This window comes from Protomyctophum bolini, assembly GCF_963924005.1.
Source record: "Protomyctophum bolini genome assembly, chromosome: 19".
In the NCBI taxonomy this organism is placed as follows: Eukaryota; Metazoa; Chordata; class Actinopteri; order Myctophiformes; family Myctophidae; genus Protomyctophum; species Protomyctophum bolini.
The window spans coordinates 10,390,101-10,413,217 of NC_137880.1; the positions used below are offsets into that span (position 1 = coordinate 10,390,101).

Genomic DNA, 23,117 nt, shown 5'->3' on the forward strand with positions numbered 1-23,117 from the left:
AAAGTTTGAGAACGACTGTTATTCTGTCAGTGTGCAGCCCATATTGCCTCTCTGTGGAGAGGGGCTGTCCAGCTCTGATGGACTAAGCTCCGCTGGCATACATGGAGGGCAGCCAGCACCACCACGGTCAGTTCCACTCTGTTACCCTGCCAAGTAGCCAGTTGGTTGGTGGTGGCAGCACAACACAGAAACGTGTCAGCCACAGCATTCTAGTCCCAATGGAGACTCGCAAGGGGAAAGGAGGCCGCTCACTAGCTACCGGTGATTTGGGTTTTTCCGATGTTTTTCTGTCATCCCTTATCGGCATTGGATTCGGTATAGGCAAGGAGAAGAAAGAGCAAGGTCCCCGGGAAGAGAATGTTTCATTTCATCCCTTGAGAGTTTATTACGTGGGCAGTATTTTAATAGTTTGAATTCCAAAAAGACATTATCACTTGCTTGATATTTACTGTGGCAGTAATGCAGTCGTCACAACATACTGTGGTACATCATTATGCAGGAATTGTATTAACACAATTTGAAGAGAAATGCCTGTGTTCTGAAATCATGGAGCAATATTCAAAAAGGCAAAACATGACAGGGAGGTCTATTGTAATGCAAAATGAATGCCTTTACAATCCAAGCGAGACAAGGACAGTCTGTTGACGCACGAGCCAGAACTATCAGAATCCCAGTGAGATAGCTCTGATATCATTATGTACTGTAGTGGATCTACAATGACAAACATGAATTAATTTATGTTCTCACAGGAGGACAGTATTAACATAAGTAAAATAAAAATAATCATTATGTAATGTGACCACGTTCAGAGGCTTACTTAAACGTATGTACTGTTTTCTATCTCAGCTGGGTTTAAATAGTTGTAGGGCACGGGGAGCTCGGAGTTCCTCTTTGCCACAGAGACGCTGAGGCGGGACAGCTCTTCTTGGAAAGCCTTGATCATCTGCTTGGGCGCCGCCTCGTCAAAGCACTCGTCCGTATATGAACCCAGAGGAACCTGAGGGAAGATGACGGGAAGAAGCAATTATTGTGAAACGTAGTGGAGTCGGGATTGCGCTCTTTCATGCAATGTTAGGAACGTACAAAGTCAAATCTCTGGCTCAGCATCCATGCGGTTGCCAGACACCTGGCGGTGATCCCCTTGTTTGGCAACGTCTCCAAAATGGTCTCCGTGGTAGAGTTCCCCTTAGTGGTTGGAGGAGCTTTGCGCAGCATGGGAGGGTTGTTTGGCATCCAGCTGTGGTAGTCAAACTAAAAGAGAGAGACAAGTCTAGCAGGGGCCAGGGCTGCCTCTGGCTGATCCATACAGATACATCTGTGCAGTACGGTGGGAAAAGTACTCAAATGTTTTGCTCAAGTAAAAGTATGAATTACTGCAATGTAGACTTTTAAGTAAAAGTCTGGAATTCAAAATGAGTTAAAGTACAAAAGTAGTACTGGTATCAAAATGCACCAAAAGTAGAAAGTACTCATTGTGCATAATGTCCCATTTCAAGTTTTTTAAATGTATACAGATCTTTTGAAAATGGCAGATCTGCAAGGTCACAATGCGTTGACGATTGTGAGGTTGTAGATCGGCTACTTACAAAGGGCCGACATGCACATTGGGTTGGTTAATGCAGGCATGTTTTGTAATAATAATCCAAATCTATAAAGTAACTAGTAGGCCTAACTAAAGCTTTCAAAATAAATGTAGTGGAGTAAACGTAAAAGGAAACAAAACTATATTTGGATCCGAGATGCAGTGTGTAATAAGTAAAAGTACAGTAAGTTGGAAATACTCAAGTAAAGTGAAAACACATCAAGATTGTACTTAAAGGGACCTTTTCCAACCATATCTTATTTTTATGATGTCTGGGAGACAAGAAACACTTTCCTTTCCATGATGTCATGGACACTGGGCTCACTTCCTTCCTGGACTACAATTCCCTTAATGCTTTGCTGCACTGCTCCTCCTTAATTGTGGATAGGGGAAGGGCTGTCTTATTGAGACAACATGTAGTCCAGGAAATAAGGACACATGGAAATACTAAAATATCATAACACAATTACCCACATAAAGACCCCATGAGGAGAGTGTTTCTTGTCTCCCAAACATCATTAAAATAAGATCTGGTAAGGGGTGAAGTGTCTCTTTAAGTATACAGTATTTAAGTAAATGTACTTGTTCCCACAGTCAGGGAAGCGTTGATGATCCCTTCGTCTCACCTGGCCACCGTGGACTGCGGCATGCTGAGCTGACACTGTGAAGATCACCATGGTGATGTACTTGATGACCTCCTCCACATTGAGAAAGGTCGCAGGAATCCCTGTTTGTTTGAGTCACCGTCGACACGTCCGTCCAGCAGCCATTTTCATACGGTATATACGCTTTTGTCAATGTCCAGTCCAGTTAAATATTCACTCACATAATGTGATGTTTACCCGACCACTACTGGAAGGACACTTTGAGTTACATTACCTGAGCTCTCGTTTCCTAAGAAGGCATGGGTGAATATGTCACTGACCCAGGCCTGCAGCTCGGTGTCCTTACACACGTCACTGTCTGAGGGGTAATAGTGCCGCACTATTTCCTTCACAAAGCTGGAGAGGAAACACAGTACCGGTAGTTAGCAAAAAATGTGTCGCGCAAAATGCTGCATGCGTTCTGTTTTTTTTAACCGTATTAATGCCAAGAACGCATTCTTCTCCCGCATTTGCCAAAACGACGGACCTCGCCTTTCTTTAATTTCATTTAATCGTGTAATTAAAAATATTCGTATTTATTTATTTTGCTTTTACTCACATACAGCCGGAGCCTACATACGGATCCGACATGCACGCACATGCACGCTTAAAACTCCCCTTTATCCAGTGTTTGGAAGGTTATTATTCCCTCTTCTTACATCCGCAGACGAAAACAACTCAGTTCCGGTCTACCGCAGCCTACAGTTTATTTGCATATCTATCACCTCTCTCTCTCTCTCTCCCCCACTCTCTCCCTATCTCTATAGAGCAGTGGTTCTCAAAGTGGGTTCCTGGGGTTCCTTGGGGGGGGTGGGGAGTTCCAGGGAGTCTTCAGCTAAAGTATTGGTAATTACTAGGAACCAAATGGGGAGTTAAGACAGGGCTGTAACTCAGAGTTTACAAATGGAACCAGATGGAGCCTTATGGGTCCATTTGATGAAAATGTTACACTTTCAGATCCTTGAAATTACAAAGTTTGAGAACCACTTCTCTAGAGAGACTACTATTTATTTTAAGACAATTACCTAGGGGTGTGTGTGTGTGTGTGTGTGTGTGTGTGAGAGAGAGAGAGAGTAACCTGTTCTTTTGCAATAGCAGCAGTTATTGCGACAGCACGTCACATTTACTATGAAATGCATTTCCCGTAAATTCGTCCGTCAATCCATCACCCCACACCTCCAAATATGGTCACACATCATGACACCGCGTCTCCATATATGGTCACGCATCGTGACATCACGTCTCCATATATGAACACGCATATGTCAGTCTGACATCATCAAACCCTCTACACTCAAGACACGCTATATATGGCCATGAACCCTGGCCATACAGTACTGTACATGTTTTTCATTGTGCATTTTTTGGTCAAAGATGATCCCATGCCAAAGCGACAGCACTCGCCCAGCAGTCTGCCGTCACCCAAGCGGATGCGTGCACATGCTGATCTGCCGCAGCAGCGCGACCTCCACACTCTCACGGAGGCTCTCGCCACCGCCAGAGTCTCACGCACCAGCCACCTCTTGCCACGCCTCAGCAGAAGTTCTTATAGCTGCCGAGCAGAATCTGCAACTTCAAGAGAGTGACTGCTGCCACCGCCGATGTCTCGGCCTCAAGCTCAACGCCTGTGACGTCTGTAACCGGCCAGCAACTCTACATCTGACCTCACTGACACCAGAGTTTAACTCCTGCTTCTCAACTGTGCCGTATTAAGAAGCTCTGTTGTTTCAGCCCTCGGGCGTCTTACTGGTATGTCATAACAGCAAATTGTATTCTGTTCACCTGGTGATGATATCCCACAGCTTGAGTCCATCATCTCTGTAGTAGCAGTTGGGGACAGACTCCAGTCCTCGTGCTGCGATGTTCTCTGGCAGACACAGGGAGTTGTAAGTTGTTTGAGCATGAGCCCTCCTCATCAGCTCCGTAATCCCCTCTGTTGCCAGTGTACTCTAGAGAAAGACAGCATGTACATGTACCGGTATGCTAGTAGTATACCTTACTAAAACACCAACAATGATTTTCAAAATAAGTACCGGTAATTCAAGTTTAAAGTTTTCATGTTTGTGAATGTATTTTCCGTATATACACGAATATATTTCTATCCTTGTGGAGGGAGGGTTCATACTTCGGCCATAATTCCTCCTGGCCCGAGTTGCTCACGATCTTGAACATTCAGTTGGAGGGTGTAACGGAAGTGAGGCATCAGCAACTGGTACATAATAGAAAGGTGAATATTGATGTCAAGACTTTAATCAGAGGGTTGATAATTAAGCTGCAGTATACTGTAGTAATGGCTTTTGTTATATGGTCTAAAGAAATAATAAAACTGGCACAACTACTGGATGGCAGGTGCAGGACTAACAGTGGATAAGGCAATATAAAGTCTGCACACTGTAACACTGCAAAGCTCCCAGTCAAGGCTTTCTATGTATAGATTGCTTCGACACAGTCTTTATCAGACCTTATTCACAAAAGCTTCATTCATATACAGACATATATTTAGCCCATATTACCAGTAAGACGCGCAAACGCGGGAAGCGAACGCAGCTCATTATTTTTTTAAGTTAAGTTATTTTTAAGTTAAGTTTTTAACTTAGCCATAACCATATAAGGAGTCCCCAAAGCAGCTATACGTCCAAATATGGAGTGTGTTGCATAAATCACAAACAAATCACTCAGCACCATATATGGGCACAAAGGGGGGACACACGCACGCACGCACGGACAGACATGATCTGCTAGGTCTCATAGTAAGTGCTCACTGCTTTCGCAATAACTTCATGACAATAGAGTATAATATAAACTCTATTTAAATGTAACACTGGAGGGTCTTAAAAAAATAAAACTGTAGTAAAACAACACGGTTAGTTTGTGCTACAAATATTTATGGTCTGAGAGGTTTTGACTTTGAAGCGGAAATAAAATGCCCTGTTGGGGCCATGAAAACGGGACCAGAGATCAAATAGCTGCACAATCTCGCGCCGCATGATCGCACCTTGTGGATGGGATGAATACCCGGAAGGCATCGCAGAGTGGCAATTGCAAAGACCTCTGCCAGCAAATGAGTATTCAGAAGGTGATAGACAGCCTGATTTAGGAGGGTATCTGCATTTTTCAGAAAGATCTTGGCGAGCAGCCAGTCGGTCTCTGGGTCACTACGCAGATAAATTGCATTTTCCTCTGAAGGTTGCTGATTCAGCTTTAGGATGTCAAAAAAAGACACATTATTATACACTTTAATGCAATATGTCATTGGAACTTTGCACACTTTTTTTTCTCCACCAAAGTATATTGGTTAGAATAGCACTTTTGGTAAAGTGCTATGTGTCAAATAAATGATCCAGTGACTTATACTCTTTGACTCTTTACAGTGGGGATATGAACATGAACATGAACATCAGCAAAATACCTGAATTGCAATGGGCATCAGTTTCTCCTCAGAGTTCATGCAGAACAAGCAAAGACCAGGCGTCAGAGGCAACGGTGCACCTTTGTCCTCCCTGGTGGGCAATCCATCCACGTTCTTGTAGTCACAGATGAATACGTTGCCTTTCTGCATGGGAGAAACGGGTAGATTACGGCAGTGGTTTTCAAACAATTTTGTGCCCGCGGGCTCATCAAAGTTAAAAACTGAAAGCACACCTATTAGGCTATGATGTATAATTTGATATCTTATGACTTATAACAAAGGTCATATGGTTATGACTCTGGTGTAGATTAGGGGTCCAGGAAGCTAGGCCTGGGAAGAACTCACCCCAGAGATCTCACGCAGAGAGACCCATTGTCTTTATAAATCACTCAAGGAAACCCATTGTCTATATGAGTAAATCTTAATCACTCACTGTCGGTTGAGTTTATTGCAGGTAAAGAATTTACATACAAGTCTTAGAAATGGCTTGTGTAAACAAAGCCTTCGTTCCTGTTGGAGACAGTGTCTTATCTTAAAAGTAATGTAGTCTCAAAACTGTAGTCTAGAATTATATTTATGCTCAATTTGTTATACCTATTTATACCTTCTATCCTTTTCATTACTTAGTTTCATATTCCGTTTGTTTAAGACTGAACTATAAAGTTAGTTGAATGTATGACATTACAGAGCTATTCTTATCATTTGTAAATATATAACCTATTTTGAATTAGTCTTTAAAGTAAGATTCGGTTAACTTGTGTTTTATCCTTTAATTGGTAAAGTTTATTATGAGTCAGTAACAGTTCAAATGTATTTCTTTGACATTTCATTCTTATAGTTACATGTTTTAATAAGGTTCTGTATACATAAATATTATAGATATTTAACTAGTCTTATTAAAACAAAGGTACAGTTAGCTGGCCACATGAGCAACATGCATTATGTCCCGCCTACTCTCACAGGCTATCCTGTGACGACAACAAGTTTGATTGGCTCCCTTAGAGAGGAGGCAGCCTGTTTGAAATCTGAGGCGGGACTTCTGAAGTGGATATAATGTAATGTTCTAACCTACTTGAATTGTGCTCACACTGTGTAAGTCAAATTCGAAGAGACTTTAAGCTGTGTGACTCCTGGGGCCTTTGTTCCCTGTTTGTAAACTGAGAGTACTTTGGTCAAATAAAACTTTGATACCTGCAAACCGACTGAAACCTCCGGCTGGAATTCCTTCAGAGAAACACCATCGATTGATACCCACTACACAGAGAACTTGTCCGAAAATATACGTCAGATTGGTGCCGTTAAACCCGTTTACCGAGGTTTCCTTGCTGAGCGTGCTCAAATTGGGTGAGTTATAATATTTAATTGTTATTTTTGCTGTTCTTGAGGAAGCCTGGTAACAAGAGTCCCAGGGACTGTGTATATCACGTGAGGGCTCTGTGTGGTGCAATGGTGGGGTTTCTCTGTGGAACACCGGGCGCAGAGGGTTTTTTTTCTTTCTGTTTGCTCAGTGGACAACGCGCAATTCATTTGTCATTGTTAAATTTTCTGTAATCACCGGGCGAGAGCTCATACCTCGTCCTTAACCCTGGTTTAAAAACACATTTTAAAGACAGTTAAAGTTCGAATTCTAGCTTTATGATGGCTCTTCGTCAAAGTGATGATTCATCATAAAGCATATGCCTGGCTATTATTGCAGCTGGATGATATGGCTTGGCTGTATAGATATTTCCTTTGTTTCTATTTTTTGGGAGCGTGTTTTTTGTATTTCTCATATTGTTGTAATGACCGACATGCTGTTTTTTGGGAGTGATTCCAATTCAAGGGGAGGCAATATTTTGGGTGAATTAGCTGTCTCCCTGGAAGTATCTCCAGGGGTTTAGTTGGGTAACATGGACCAACGCTTGCCACGGGTATTATGTTCTTCAGGAGTTTGGGATTATTAATTATGATTATTAATTCTTCACGTAGCCCGTCGAAACCGTGGAAGTTTAGTGCCGGCGATGGAAGGCCTATTTTCGTGTATAAGCTGCAGCTCTTATATACGGCCTGCGTGTACGTGTGTCTGGTATAGGCTAACTGGTTGAAGTTGGGAAAAATGCTTGCTTGTGTGGGGGTTACTTTTTATTCAGGAATCAAATCTATTTTCGCTGTTCTGATGTCATGTACATTCTAAAATTTAGCGTTTAACATTTGATTAGACTAATTGTGTTTCCACTGAGCTGGCACTTTTTCCTGGTGATTTAAGGCCAGACACATATAGGACACGCTTGTATGTTGATTTGGGTACCCTTGGTTTTCTTTGTTGTAATGATGATTCGTCTTAGTGGCGGATGTAAACTGCGTTTATACGTATTTTAGGGGGGATCGCTACTCGACGGAGTACTGGTTCTTTTAGTAAGGTAAGATACAGAAATTTTGCTTGCTGGGGCAACGCGTGGGTCTGTGTGTGGGGGGTGGCTCACTGAGATTGGGTAGAGATTTCTTTTGATTTTGATATGACTGCTAGAACTTGGGTGTAGCTACACCGAGCTTTTTTATTTTTACCCGGCTGGCCCGGATTTAAATGGGACGTTGTGTCTTTTCATAAATTAATGGAGGCTGATCTCTCTGGGCGACTCTACTCACAGACGCACGGGGTGAAACCAGTAGGATTATATTTCCTTGTTCTATGGATGAGGGACTGTATTGGTACGGAATGGCTGGTGTGATATTCTATGTTGCTATGCTATTGCTGATTTGTGATGGTGTATGTCAAGATGTGGTTTCATGCAAAATGTTTTGTTGTTTTTTTTAAGTGGAGGAGACGTGGCGTCTCTATGCCCGCCGTGGACCACCTGGAGCTAAAGGATTTAGCACAACCCAAGGTTCGGAAAATATATGTTTTGAACTAACTCTCTTTTTTGTATGTGTTGGGGACAGATGAGCTGATTGTAATTGTTTAAGCTAGAGTTTGGTTTGCTGCACGTCACTAAACGCGACGCGTCTGCGTTGTGTGTGGGCTGCATGTTATAAGAAAATAATAATAATAATTACTGTTTCGTTACGATTAGTTTGTTTTGAGCAGCCGCGTACGTGGTGTGTATTTGTGCCAGCAGGAGTTTCGCTCCGTTTAGTCCGTTAGTTATATATATAGTCGTGTACAGCCGTTTCTTTGGCTTGACGTTGACTGTGTGCCCGCGGAGGTGACACAAGTCTTGAGATTTATTTTTGCATCTGTCTCCCCTTAGCGGTTGGTTGGGTGTATTACACCTCCTTCTGATTGGTTTTTAAGTTAGTTTGTTTTCCTTTGTGTTTGCTTGATTAAATCCTTGGGTGTATGATCTTTGCGTGTGTTATAAGAATGTGATAGTATATCAGGTTAAATTCTTTAAGTGGAGTAGTTAATTATTTGTAGGACATTGATAACATTTGATCAACTTTGTTGATTTAAAAATAAATAGTCCTTTTGTTATTGTTACATGCTGAATGTTTGCATTTGTTTTAATGGATATTGTATAACCATATTCTTCCCTGTTTAACATTAATCCGTTATTTCTTCCCTATGCGATAATTTTGTCCTATTGTGGTTGCACATTTTAGGTTGTGTGTTCTAACTTTTATTTCCCTATGATTTGATAATCTTAGGATAGTGCGTTTGGTTCCTATTTAGTATAGGATTGTGATTTGATTATACTCTCTTGGCAAAGACGTGGGTTGCGTGACCTATGCGTATTAATTAAAAGTAATAGTGGATTCTTAGAAACTGTGTCCTCCCTAGTTCCACATTAGACTTGTGTTCGGACCTGCTATAGTGTATAGTATTAGTTTGTCCATCCTCACAGGTGTATTTAGATATATGCTTGTATAACATATATATTGTAGTATATTGAACTACAGTGACACATAGTTTAATACACACATACACATTTTGCCTACGTACTGGTGGGTTTTTGTTCACTACACTACTATTCTACGGTTGCTGACAGTTGTCCTTTGAGGGGCTGGTAACTTCTGGTTCTGTGTATGAACCCTTGAACGTATAGTTTGAAGACTCTCCCTGTGGAGAATTAAATTTATAAAAGAAGTGTTTACACGCAACATTGTTAGGTAAATTGGCTTGTACTGGTTGGATTAGGTAGTAGTCTGAAACATAAATAGGCCTTCCATTTGTTACACTGTTTCTTGTGGTTACTGAGTAAAGCAATCATGAAAGAGGTAGTGAGTGCACAAGCTGTTTCTTCATCTAACAGAACACCGGTGGAAATTGTACAACATCTCAATCCTGCTTATGTAGATATAACAAAGATTTCAAAAAAATGGCATCAAAGATGGCCGCATCTTGAACAACGTTGGCCTATTCAGGGAACCTTTGATGAGGAAACTATTAAAATTATACAGGTTTTCGTGCATGCATATGGGGGGAAAGAGAAGGGTAATGCTGGGATCCTCAGGGTGGGTAAGCGTAGGACTGAGGAAGCGGTTCTGGGCTTATTTCTTGAGGAGGGGTTGAGACGCGCTAGGGCTCTTCGAGATAGGCAAGATAGCATCATGGCCCCCAGTTTAACTTTAGACAAAGTAAAGGATATATGTGTCACTCCATTTTCACACCTGTCAGAGCTACTGTCACCTCCCCCACCTTATGTTGCTCCATCTGTCCCGTCCGGTCCGATCCCAGCTAGGGAGCCTCCGGCTATACCCATGGTGCCGATTCAAACACCCATGATCTATCCCTCCCTGCCGACTCTCCAAATGCCTGTTGTTGAGCATGACGGCCGATATAATCTTATGGATGACGAGGGCGGATTTCTGGAGAGTGGAAATGCAAGCGCTAAGATCACACTGAGGCCGGATTTCCGACCTCGCCAACCGGTTCCCCAGCCGAGGAGGAGAGTGGCTGCTTCCGTGGGTGTTGAGTCTGACAGGGACTCTCCGGTGGCTGCGCCAAGGGGCAGTAGGACTTTGACTTTTGGGGGATATCATCCGCACATTAGAGACATTCTGGCACAGGCGGAGAGGCAAACAGTACCAGCAGGGGATGAGGGGAGCAGTACCTCTGCCCGTGACAGCCGGATAACAAGCTCTGATCGGACAGTGAACAGCGTTCCTGTGGTGGGCAGTGACGATATCACCAGCCTGTCGCAGGATGTGGTGAGGAGGGACACTGTCATGACGATGAACTCTCTGGGCGATAGTCTCAATGTCCTTCGCAGGCAGATTAATGAGACGAGAACGGTCATGTGGGAACGGAGGACGGATCGGGATGCTACAGTATACTATGAGGATCGTCTTTCTGACTTGCTGGCTCAAGAATTTGGCCTGACCCGACTACACCAACAGCAGTCCGAGGCACTAAGGCAGATGGACCGCAGGCATTGCGTTGACAGGGTTGGTGGGCGCCCGGAGGTGCGTGTGGCATCAGGTCGACAAGACGTTGAGGAGGAGGCCTGTGAAAGGCGTTCACAACCAGGTTCTTACGTGCAGCAAGGCCACACTCCTGATGATCGTGCGCAGCAAGACTCCCGTGCTCAACAGAGCGCATACAGGGGCTCTCCGGGCTGGCAGGTGAGATCTCAAGTGGACGAGGGGGACGAGGTCGATCTACTGGTGGCCAGCGCCACTCCAGTGGCAGCCCGTACGCGCTTGCAAACTCGTGCCCGTCTAGGAGAGGCCATGACTCCGCAGCCCGACAGAGAACTTCTGGAGACGATGAGGATAAGGGCTGCTGCAGACCTCCCAACAGTACACCTCGGACCCGCTAACTTATCTTTCCCCGATGCCTGTGTCCAGGTTCCTGTGTTGGTTAAAGGCCGACATCTGGAATATAAGCCATGGACGTCCCTTGACATGTCTGAGATTGTACGTCAACTACCCCCTCTGCAGGATGGTGCATTCCCCTGGATTTCAAAATTCGAGGTTCTTGTGATAGGAACTCAACTGGCTATGGGAGATCTTAAAAAGCTGTGGGCAACCTTGGTGGGAATTCACGGTATGGATGAGATCCTGGACCGTTCCGGACTTCGACATTATTCAACCACGACGGGTGGAGACGCTGATCTATTCCTGGGTCACAGAGGAGCGGTATGGCACGCACTAAAAGAATTATATCCGACTGAGGTGCACCCGGACACTATCACGATGACTGCGATGGGAGATTCCGAACATCCACGTGAATATATTGCCCGCGTCTATCAGAGATGGATGGATGTTACGGGGAAGGATCCGGAGCGAAATGACTTAGAACGAGCTATTGTCCGCTCGAAGATTGAACTAGGACTTCCTGACAAAATCAAGGCTGATTTGGAGGCAGTTGTTGGTCTGGCGAGATTGCCTCTCAAACAATATATTGATCAAGTAGTGCATTGGGTTGGACTATCCCGCAAGAAAGTTGATGAACAAAAAAAAAAAGTGACGCTGAGGTGATTCGACTGTTGAACAAGACCCAGCTGAAAGGTGCACAGCAAGCTGTACAGGCAACAGTGGTGGCCACTACGATGGAAACTCCGCAAAACCAGTTTGGACCCCCAAAAGGTCAGCAAAAGTTCCGGCGCTTTCCTCTTTCACGTAACTCCAATTACACAGGCTGTTTTAAGTGTGGAGGGATGACGCACACGCAGCGGTACTGCACGGCTGTCTTGCCAGGCAATCAACAGCAGAACCAACAGGGGGTCCCTCGCCAACAGCAGAATCAGCCTTGGCCATCTCAGAACCAACCTCAACAACAGCAGAACCAACCTCAACAACAGCAGAACCAACCTCAACAACAGCAGAACCAGCCGTGGCCATCTCAAAATCAAACTCAACAACCCTCACAGACACCTGCATGGCAGGTACAAGATGCGAGAGGCCCTGTGAATCCATACAGGGGGGCTCAACCTAATGGACTATGAGGATGCGCTCACGATTCAATGGAGGGATGTATGCAGCTACCAGTGACTACAAGGCCTGATGACGACCCTACGGTGTGGGTGAAGATAGATGGCAGAGATGTCAACTTGATGGCGGACACTGGAGCCGCCTACACTTGTATTATGCCTATAGACGCTGGACATCTCTCTATGTCTGGACATTTTGTCCGGACCATTGGATTCGAAGGCAAGGGACAGCTGATCCCCCTGACTAACCCTGTGAAGATTCAATATAAAACCCAGACAGCTACAATTCCTGTGCTTGTGTCAGCAAGTACTCCAGTCGGCCTACTGGGCCGAGATGCTCTGTGTAAGATGAACTGTACAATACAGTGCACGCCTGACGGGTGCATTGTCCATGTCCCAGCTGAATGCTTTCAATTTCCTGTTTCAGTTTGCTCAAGTGAACCTATTATCTACTGGCTGGGTGACTTACAAGACAGTCTGATGTCACCAGCCCGAGAATGGGATAAATTCATTGATGCCAACATGCCTGATGCCCGTACGCCTACGTCTCCACCTCATTGTACCTTGCAGTATTTCCAAGAGGCTGAAAAAGCTGATACTGCAGGATGGATGTCAAGTCAGCCGAAGGAAGTGCACCTCAGCTCCAGCTATATTATTTTGGGACCACAGGGGGCAGCCATGAACATTGAACCACAGGCCTACCTGAAAGAGGCATTCACTGTGAAGGATAGTATACCGCATGTCACCTTGAGAGTTGCTGAGAACTTCCACCAAAAACATATTGGGACAATGATGTCTGACGCTAAGTCAGCCGTCTTTGTAACGCTAAAAGAAAACCCTAGAATTTGGAGAAGTACAGACCAGCAATATCTGAAAATTATGATTTCTGCACAGGGTGGCGGCTCACCCCAGACTGTGACTATGTCTTATGACCCCATGTACAGCATGACTGCGGAGGAACTACTTGAAGACATGCTACGACAAGTTCCCGAAGGTCTGTGGTCTAAGAACAGTACTGACATTGGCCTGGTCAAGTCAGCCCAGCCGGTCAGGGTCAAGCTCTCCCCTGGCTGCCGGCCTCCATGGAAAGCTCAATATCCTCTGAAGGACTCGGCCATACAGGGCATTAAACCTCAAATTGATGGATTACTGCAGGCTGGTGTGTTACGAATAACAACCACCCCCTTTAGTAACATGCCCATTTTACCCATAAAAAAGCCAGATGATAGTTTCCGCTTGGTGCATGACCTTAGACAGATTAATGAGATAGTGGTGGACTACCCAGCTGACGTCCCAGATCCACACACTCTACTGTGTGAAGTTCCTCCCGACGCAAGGTACATGACTGTATTAGATCTGACAGGAGCATTCTTTTCGGTCCCCCTTAGCGAGGAAAGTCAGGGTCTGTTTGGGTTTACATACGAAGGTGACCATTATGTTTATAATAGGCTACCTATGGGATTTAAACATTCCCCGCATATTTTCAACAAGGTATTGAAAGAGGATTTAGCTGATATTGCGCCATCTATTAACAGTACGGTGCTCCAATATGTAGATGACCTTGCTGTTTTTTCTCGAGACAGGGCAACTTGCCACCGTGATTCAATTTTACTTTTACAGAAACTATGGGAGAAAGGGCATCGCGTAAGTCGTAAGAAATTACAGTATTGTCAAGAAACGGTGGTGTATCTTGGTCATAAGATTTCTTATGGCCAACATAGCATCGCCGATGCTCATTTGGAAGCAATCCGGCATGCGCCCAAGCCCCGTACGGTTAGACAAATGATGCAATTTTTAGGTTTAACTCAATACTCTGCACCTTGGGTGGAGGGTTACACTGTGTTGACGGGTTTACTCAGAGCTATGATAAAAGAAACTGTGAGTCCTGAATTGAGTGCGGTACTCTCTTGGACGGTGGACTCACAGTTGGCATTCGAAACTTTGAAAGTAAGGTTATTGAATGCTCCGGCTTTAACACTGCCGGATTATACTAAACTATTCCTGTTGTACATTTCCTCTTCGGTGGATGAAAAACATGCTTGTGCAGTTCTTACTCAGGCTACGGGCCTGGGGTTAAATTCACAGCCGATTGCATATTACTCAGTTGCTTATAGTGATGTGGAAATGGGTTTGGCTCCATGTTTCAGAGTGTTGGCAGGTGTTTATTTAATGTATGAAAAGGCATCAGCTGTGACAATGGGTTATCCTGTCAAGATTCTCACACACCATAGTGTGAGAAATCTCTTGAATTTTGGGAGATATACCCTAACAATGTCCCGGATTAGGGACTATCACAGACTGTTGGACCTGGAGGATGTCACTTTTGTTAGGTGCGATTGGGTTAATCCCGCTGCAAGCCTGCCGGCACGAAATGACGGGATTCCTCATGACTGCGTGCTTGAGGCCGAAAAGTACTCAAGATTAAGGGCCGATCTACAAGCTCTACCGCTACCGCAAGCGGAAGTAGAGCTCTGGACAGATGGGTCCTGCTACCGTATTGGTGAGTCATTAAGTGCAGCCTATGCTGTAGTCCAAGCCCAGGGCTCTGGGTTTGTGACTGTAAAAGCGGAAATTGTTCCGCAGCCTTGCTCAGCTCAACTCGCGGAATTAATTGGGTTGACGGAAGCTTGTTTGATGGCAGAAAATAGAAGTGTAAATATCTATACAGATAGTTTTTACGCTATGAGTGTCTGTCATTTATTTGGAGCGGTATGGAAAGGACGAGGCTTTAAATCCGCCGACGGTTCTCCCATTAAGCATCATGCCCAGATCCTTAAGTTATTATCAGCGATGATGAAACCGAGGAAAATTGCTATTGTCAAGTGTGCAGCACATAAATCAGATACTTCACGCATCACAAAGGGTAATGTGGCGGCGGACACAGCGGCCAAGGCTATCGCAGGTGCTAACAGAAGTGGTGAGATTCTCTTGATAACGCATGAGGTGGAACTAGAAGAGAAGATTACTTTGGAGGACTTAATCTTAATGCAGGATGAGTCCAGTGCTGTTGACAAAGCTTTATGGCACGACAGGGGTGCTGTGAAAGACAGCAAGGGGCTGTGGAGAAATCATGACGGACTGGTAATTGCTCCGCCCGATCTACTAGGGCTGTTGATACATGACGCACACGGACTCGCACACGTGTCACGTGGAGAGGTCAAGAGGAAAATTACACAGGAATATGGGTTCTGGGCGCCTTATTTATTGCAACAGATTGATTTTATCATAAGCCGTTGCACCATTTGTTTAAAGAACAATGTGAGGAAAGGGATAATTACCCTACCAGGGCACATTCCTACACCCCAAGGGCGTGACAGGAGGCATGGTTCACTCTATGAATATGCAGGCCATCCAGTTGTCTGTCCGGGTCAACTCAGGCGACCTGGAGGCTGGGGATCAACGCAGGGATGCTCTGGCGTACACGGACTTGGAGTTGTGTGCCTACACGGATGATGCTGACAGCTAGGAGTGTTGTTGTGTTTCGTATGTTTTTCTGCACGACGACGGACATTCGTTCTTGTGTGTAATTTTTTGGTTGACTGATGTGTTTATTTATAGGAGTGTTTTTTTATTGTTAATTGGTTGTTTGGGTACTGAGGGGGGTCCTACTGAGATGTTTATATACTTGGTTTGTGTGTTTTTAATTTCTACAGGTATGATGCTTTTTGTTTTGGTCAGAGCGCGTTTGATAGCGCTCTGAGGGGGGATGTGATGTATAATTTGATATCTTATGACTTATAACAAAGGTCATATGGTTATGACTCTGGTGTAGATTAGGGGTCCAGGAAGCTAGGCCTGGGAAGAACTCACCCCAGAGATCTCACGCAGAGAGACCCATTGTCTTTATAAATCACTCAAGGAAACCCATTGTCTATATGAGTAAATCTTAATCACTCACTGTCGGTTGAGTTTATTGCAGGTAAAGAATTTACATACAAGTCTTAGAAATGGCTTGTGTAAACAAAGCCTTCGTTCCTGTTGGAGACAGTGTCTTATCTTAAAAGTAATGTAGTCTCAAAACTGTAGTCTAGAATTATATTTATGCTCAATTTGTTATACCTATTTATACCTTCTATCCTTTTCATTACTTAGTTTCATATTCCGTTTGTTTAAGACTGAACTATAAAGTTAGTTGAATGTATGACATTACAGAGCTATTCTTATCATTTGTAAATATATAACCTATTTTGAATTAGTCTTTAAAGTAAGATTCGGTTAACTTGTGTTTTATCCTTTAATTGGTAAAGTTTATTATGAGTCAGTAACAGTTCAAATGTATTTCTTTGACATTTCATTCTTATAGTTACATGTTTTAATAAGGTTCTGTATACATAAATATTATAGATATTTAACTAGTCTTATTAAAACAAAGGTACAGTTAGCTGGCCACATGAGCAACATGCATTATGTCCCGCCTACTCTCACAGGCTATCCTGTGACGACAACAAGTTTGATTGGCTCCCTTAGAGAGGAGGCAGCCTGTTTGAAATCTGAGGCGGGACTTCTGAAGTGGATATAATGTAATGTTCTAACCTACTTGAATTGTGCTCACACTGTGTAAGTCAAATTCGAAGAGACTTTAAGCTGTGTGACTCCTGGGGCCTTTGTTCCCTGTTTGTAAACTGAGAGTACTTTGGTCAAATAAAACTTTGATACCTGCAAACCGACTGAAACCTCCGGCTGGAATTCCTTCAGAGAAACACCATCGATTGATACCCACTACACAGAGAACTTGTCCGAAAATATACGTCAGCTATATTCATATCTGTGGAAAAAATAGCCTCTAGTCTAGTCTGACTATAACATGTGTTTATCACTATAGTTTGTCATAATATTGAAATTCGAGAGACAGCTTCTTCACCCTGAAAAGAAGGCAGCTCGACTGTCCGAAACGTTGGTCTCGTCTCTGTGATCCACACTGGCAGCTATACATGTATACATATACTTATACATTCCTGTATCATTACTACACTTCCATACCATCATCTCAATCTGCAGAGAGCTGCCATCCTCTAAGAAGGGCTTCACCATCTCCTCTGTGACTGGAAAGTTAGCGGGAAGCTTGGAACAGCGGCGGATCACGTTCGGATTGGTTGCGTTCAGAAACTGGTATCCATAAAATTCATCTTCCATCCAGTGCTCATAGACGTACTCTGGAAGAAACAGTTTTAATTTATTGTTTAATTAATTCATGTATTGTAATGTCTCTAACGAAGCCGTGAAAGTATGTCAGTTTGACCAACTTCAACTACGGTATTAAGAAAAAGCAGATATGTCGCACTGTTATGCATGTGGAAATAGAGAATGATGCATTGACCCATTCAGGACGGAAACCCCTTTTGGTGTTTTAAGCATTATGTTATACTTTAAATCTACAAGCTTGTAGTGCGGCACAGAGTGCCACGCTACGAGCTTGTAGATCTGCTATTTTTGAAAAATCGATAAAAATGTGGCAAAACTTTGAATATATATTATTTCAGAGGGAACGTTTTTAACTCAAATCTTTGCTTCTGGAGGGGTCCATGGAACAACATATTTTCCGCGGGTGCAGTACTTAGTTTAGACAGTTTTTGGTTTAGACTAGTCATTGGTTAGACCAGCCATTAGTCTTACAACTACAACCTATCTCAAACCCTCACCCTAAACCTAACCTCCCCAGGGGCAGCACACCTAAACCTAACCTGTTAACCCATGTCTAACCAATGACTAGTCTAAACTAAGTATGCACCCCATTTTCCGCAGCCAAATACATATATAATTCTGGAGGTCCTTGACATGAAGAACCACTATAGGTATTTAAAAAAAATGAATCTGCCTCAATTCTAAATGGGGGCTTGACTGCAAACCTGAAGGCCAATCATACCAGAGATGGGTGTCTTGTTAATGGAGAAGACCTTTTTCATGGCCTCAAGGTCTTTCCACTGATCAGTAGAGGCTTTTAGACCCTTCAGTACGAGTTCAAGATTACTGAAAATGAACAGAAAGATGAAAACGTACATTTCTGACTCTGCACATAGTTATCAACAGATGATGATCCCACAACCTTTTATTTTTTACTCTACCGTGATTATACAGATTTTAATTATATCCATTATATAATTAATATTACAGTTTATTTGCATAGGTTTGTGTGTGCACAATATTCACAAAGAAATTAAACTATGAAAAATATGCAGGTTATTTACATGCCTGGCCTACTAGCAGTGTGCACATTAAGAAATGTGGCACTGATTGGGTCAAGTGGTTTAAATTGCAAGATTTAGATTAGCCGTGGAAAGACACAGAGAGAAATTAATGGAATACGGAATTTACGGAAATAGACACCGCCTTCTGTTTCCACGTTATGCCAATATGGAACATGGTTACATGGCCAGTGGATTTCATGTTTCCTGTGGAATTGGGAAACGGGTTATTAACTCACATTGTTTGTTTGGAAATAAAACGTTCTGATCTATATTTGAAATTGAAGCACATTTCATCTGGGAGCTCCGAGCTATCCTTGAAATTGCTGATGTATGGCAGCCCTTCAGCATATGTCTTCCACCTGTAGACCGAGAAATGACAGCAGGTCAAATCTAGTACTTGGTGGAAATAAAAACGTCTGGGTTTCCGAGGCTAGTCTAAAAGAGACTTCTGGCACTACAACCTTCATACTGTGTTGTATGACCCTTTCACTTGCTGAGAACATTTATGGCAACACCGTTTATACACACACACAACAAAATATAAGGTTTAAAACAGCAACGTAACGTTGATTTGTGCTGAGCACGCACACAAAAACGTACTGGTACGTGGCTTGACGACGTAACAACTCTTTTTTCCGAAGGTCAATAAGCAGAGAATGGTCATCCTCAAAAGGCTTTGTGGCTGAAAAAAGAACAGGACAAAAAAGAACAGATCATAAATAATCCAATACGGCAAAAACACCAAAGGAATGCTTTACTAGAAAGGTTAGAACACAAAGCTATATGGAATTCTTAAGAACCTAATAAAGGGATATTTCACTTTAAAAAAATACTTTTATCATTTACTCAGGCTTATGTTGTGAACACCCCAGACAGTTTTAAAGTTCCTCAATTCAGTATTAAGATATTTGATATTCATTGTGGCTGCCCCCGCCCCCTTCCAACACAAACCCATTGTAACTTTTTTACCATCATGGAAAGAATACAAAATAAAAATTATAAAAATAAATGAAAAAAGGAATAATAATAAAAACATGGGCACCTCACATATTAGGAGGACACTATGAGTCACCAGAAAGAAAGGACAGGTGTTTTGGATGAATCTATCATGGTTAAAATGAAAGTTGAAGTTGCAATGTCTTTGTATAGGAAGGGGGTGGGGCAGCGAAAATGAATATCAAAAATCTACTGAATCAAGCAACCTAAAAACTGTCTGGGGTGTTCACATAAGCATGTGTATACTATAGACGATGACATTTTGTTTAATATGTACTGTGTGCATGTCTGCGATTGGCTAGCCGCACCAGTATCCCATACACTGTTGGGACAGAAGCGTTGTAGTTGGCTACTTAGTAGTATAGATCCCATAAGCCCGCACAATCGATTGGCTATGGTCAAACAACAATGAATGAGCAGCTAAGAAACCTTCTGTCCATTTGGACCATCATAGGTACCTCTTCCTCCTCTAAGCTCTACGGGGTCCCCTCTAGACAGCCAGCGGTGACAGGGGAAGAGGATCACATGGTTCTCTGGCGTTGTCACTGCCACCTTGGAGCAGAACCATTTGTCTTCTGGGTTCAGTAAAAAGGGCTCTTTTTCAAGCTTTACAACAGAGGCGAAGATGCTCTCACAGTGTAGTTCCCCGTCTGTTGGTTGGCGATATGTATAGGAAGATATGCAACAGGTTGCATATTATTTCATGTATATTATGCAACAGGTACCAATGTATTTGGAAACAAATCTTTCATTGTAATGTATATTCACAATTTCACACACACACACACACACACACACACACACACACACACACACACACACACACACACACACACACACACACACTTGGATATTTGGATATTCTTTTTTACAAAACATACAGTAGGCTAAACATACCCTACATTTCGGCCATTCGAAAATAGCCGAACTACAAGCTCACAATGCTTCGCAATGTGACGCATTGTGAGCTTGTAGATCTGCTATTTTCAAAAGATTTGTATACATTTGCAAAACTTGAAATGGAACTTTCTGCACAATGAGTACTTTCTACTTTTGGTAAATGTTCATGCCAACTTTTACTCAAGTACATTTAGTGGTCATTTAAGTAAAATAAAAAACCCACCACTGAATATTACCTGCCACACTTTCAATAATACTGTACCTCTCCTGCCTCAACGTTGTCCAGTTGCGTGCGTTTGCTCTCCCCTTCAGTGCCGAACAACGTCACATATATCCGGTCATATGTTCCTGCAAATGCCTCGTCTGCTGTTGTCACTGCTAGCTTGTACTCAGCCATGATGTCTTAGTGCAATTACAGTCTGCAATAAAACATAGAAGAGTTATACAGTCCATATGGCCACCTGAATACATAACCTATATAAAAATCATGTTTGATTAATAATTGAAAACATTCAGTATGATAAAATATATTATGAATATTATCTAGGCCTATACACAACATACCCAGTTTAAAAAGGATGTAGCCAAAGTTGTCCAATTCCTTGCACTCACACGCCACCTTAGCTCGAAGTAAGGTGAAATGAAACCAGATCTGTCAACCATAACACTGTCACAATCGCGTCTACCATGGTCAAAATGGACGTGCGTCTTTCTTTTTATACTTTAGTAGGAACAGTTGGCACGAGCACGAGTTCACTTGGTTCTACTCCTCGTTGGAGGAGACTGACATCATATGCAAATACTTCTAGTCTAACTATACAATAAACCCTGACGTTTAATAGTTGATGCAAATTGATGAACAGTCCAGTTGTATCGTGTAGTATCGCTCGTTCATGTGTTTGGCCCCAGCTGCGGTGGTCTATGATCGGCCAGCATGTAGATTTGGCTTCAATTCTTTTGGTAAAAAGTACTGGCTAGATAGCCATGCCATATTCTCTGCACTCATGCTCCCTGGAGGATGAATCCTGCTGATTTTGAGAACTCTAGATAGAATCTAGCATCGTCCTGAGGTCAAAATGGCCATTTTCACAGAAGATATCTCAAAATGAAATGGGTAAATTGCAATTAAACTTGCTGAGTGCACTTGCATCCATGCATGGTGAATATCGTTTTGGCATAAACTATTGAAAGTAAAAAGTGCTTTGGACAAAACCTCTTAACTCCATTGGACCCTCACAATGTCTGCTAAAGCAACTAACTCCACCACCTCCCCCCCTCTCATGGAAGTAATTGACAATATATAAAGTTACACCAACTTTGATGAGGCTGTAGTATTATAAAAATATAAGGTTTTCTTAATTTTCATTTCCTGAAAAACATTTTGGAGTTATAAGTTTTCCTCCCGACCGCAGAGATATGAACCATAACCATGAGCACCAACAGGCATCCAGTATGACAGGATGAACCCTAAATGACTACGTTAGTGAGTGACCCTATAGATAGATAGATAGATAGATAGATAGATAGATAGATAGATAGATAGATAGATAGATAGATAGATAGATAGATTCTGCCACTATTCACAATTGTAAACTTTTTTCGATTTATAGATAGTGACTATAGCCGTTATGAACCGAGAACCAATTCGGGCACTTTTTTGCCGCTGGATTCTCAGATTGTGCAGTGGTTCATTTTAATCCCCCTTATTTATCAGTAGATAAAATATCACACTCACACAATGCAACTGTAACCTTGTCTTTAAGCTAAATTTTTCACTACATGCATGAGTGGTCAGTGCATTTAGGTAAAAAGACTGATCTGAGCATTCAACCAAATGTTAAGGCAGTCTGTATGCATGGACACATGCTCAGAAAGACAATACATACATAATAATGAGGCAACACAAGAATTCAGAGTTTGGAAGTTTGGAAGTATGAGGATTTTACTCGAGTAAGGAGACAAAACTTACATGGCCTGTTCATGTATGGAAATCCCAGAGTTAGCGTTTATAGCTTTCACTCCCACAACAGCCAGCCCCCAACATAGCCTCAAGACTTGAGCCTATCAGTTCAACAAATGGGACAGTAACAGAGTGAGACAAACAGCGCCACAGGGGTGTGACAGATGAGATAATCTCAGAGGAAATGACTTAGAGGAGATACTCTTTTATAAATGGGTATTATTAAACGTTTACATCTAAACTTCTACGACAGCTTCTTACAGGGTTGCTATAGCTCCCTGCATGACTGGAGGTCAGTGTGATGTTTTTCATAAGCACATACCGAAACATTGCTAAAGATAAAGTGCCCCTCAGGTCTCTATTATTGTGGCTTCCTGGTGGCGCTATAATATAGGGCGGCCAATGTGAATAGGGTGCCAAGGGGTGCACACTTAGTTTAGACTAGTCAGGTTTAGGTGTGCTGCCCCGTGGGAGGTTAGGTTTAGGGTGAGGGTTTGAGATAGGTTGTAGTTGTAGGACTACAATGACTATAGTCTAAACCAAAAACTGTCTAAACTAAGTACTGCACCCGGGTGCCAATTCTTCTTACG

General features: G+C 42.9%; 1 protein-coding gene across 1 annotated transcript; it reads right to left on the reverse strand.

The window, feature by feature from the left end:
- Positions 1 to 458: 458 nt before the first annotated feature.
- On the reverse strand, positions 459 to 22,549 carry LOC308334556 (polyunsaturated fatty acid lipoxygenase ALOX8-like; the record flags this gene model as incomplete). The annotated part of the gene is made up of 14 exons (XM_080791354.1): positions 459 to 997; positions 1,084 to 1,251; positions 2,209 to 2,309; positions 2,462 to 2,583; positions 4,009 to 4,175; positions 4,352 to 4,435; positions 5,222 to 5,425; positions 5,636 to 5,779; positions 17,467 to 17,639; positions 18,350 to 18,453; positions 18,908 to 19,030; positions 19,272 to 19,353; positions 20,126 to 20,317; positions 22,537 to 22,549. 14 exons carry the CDS (start codon positions 22,547 to 22,549, stop codon positions 818 to 820), a joined length of 1,857 nt encoding a protein of 618 aa, XP_080647480.1. The 3' UTR covers positions 459 to 817.
- Between the last annotated feature and the right edge of the window lie 568 nt (positions 22,550 to 23,117).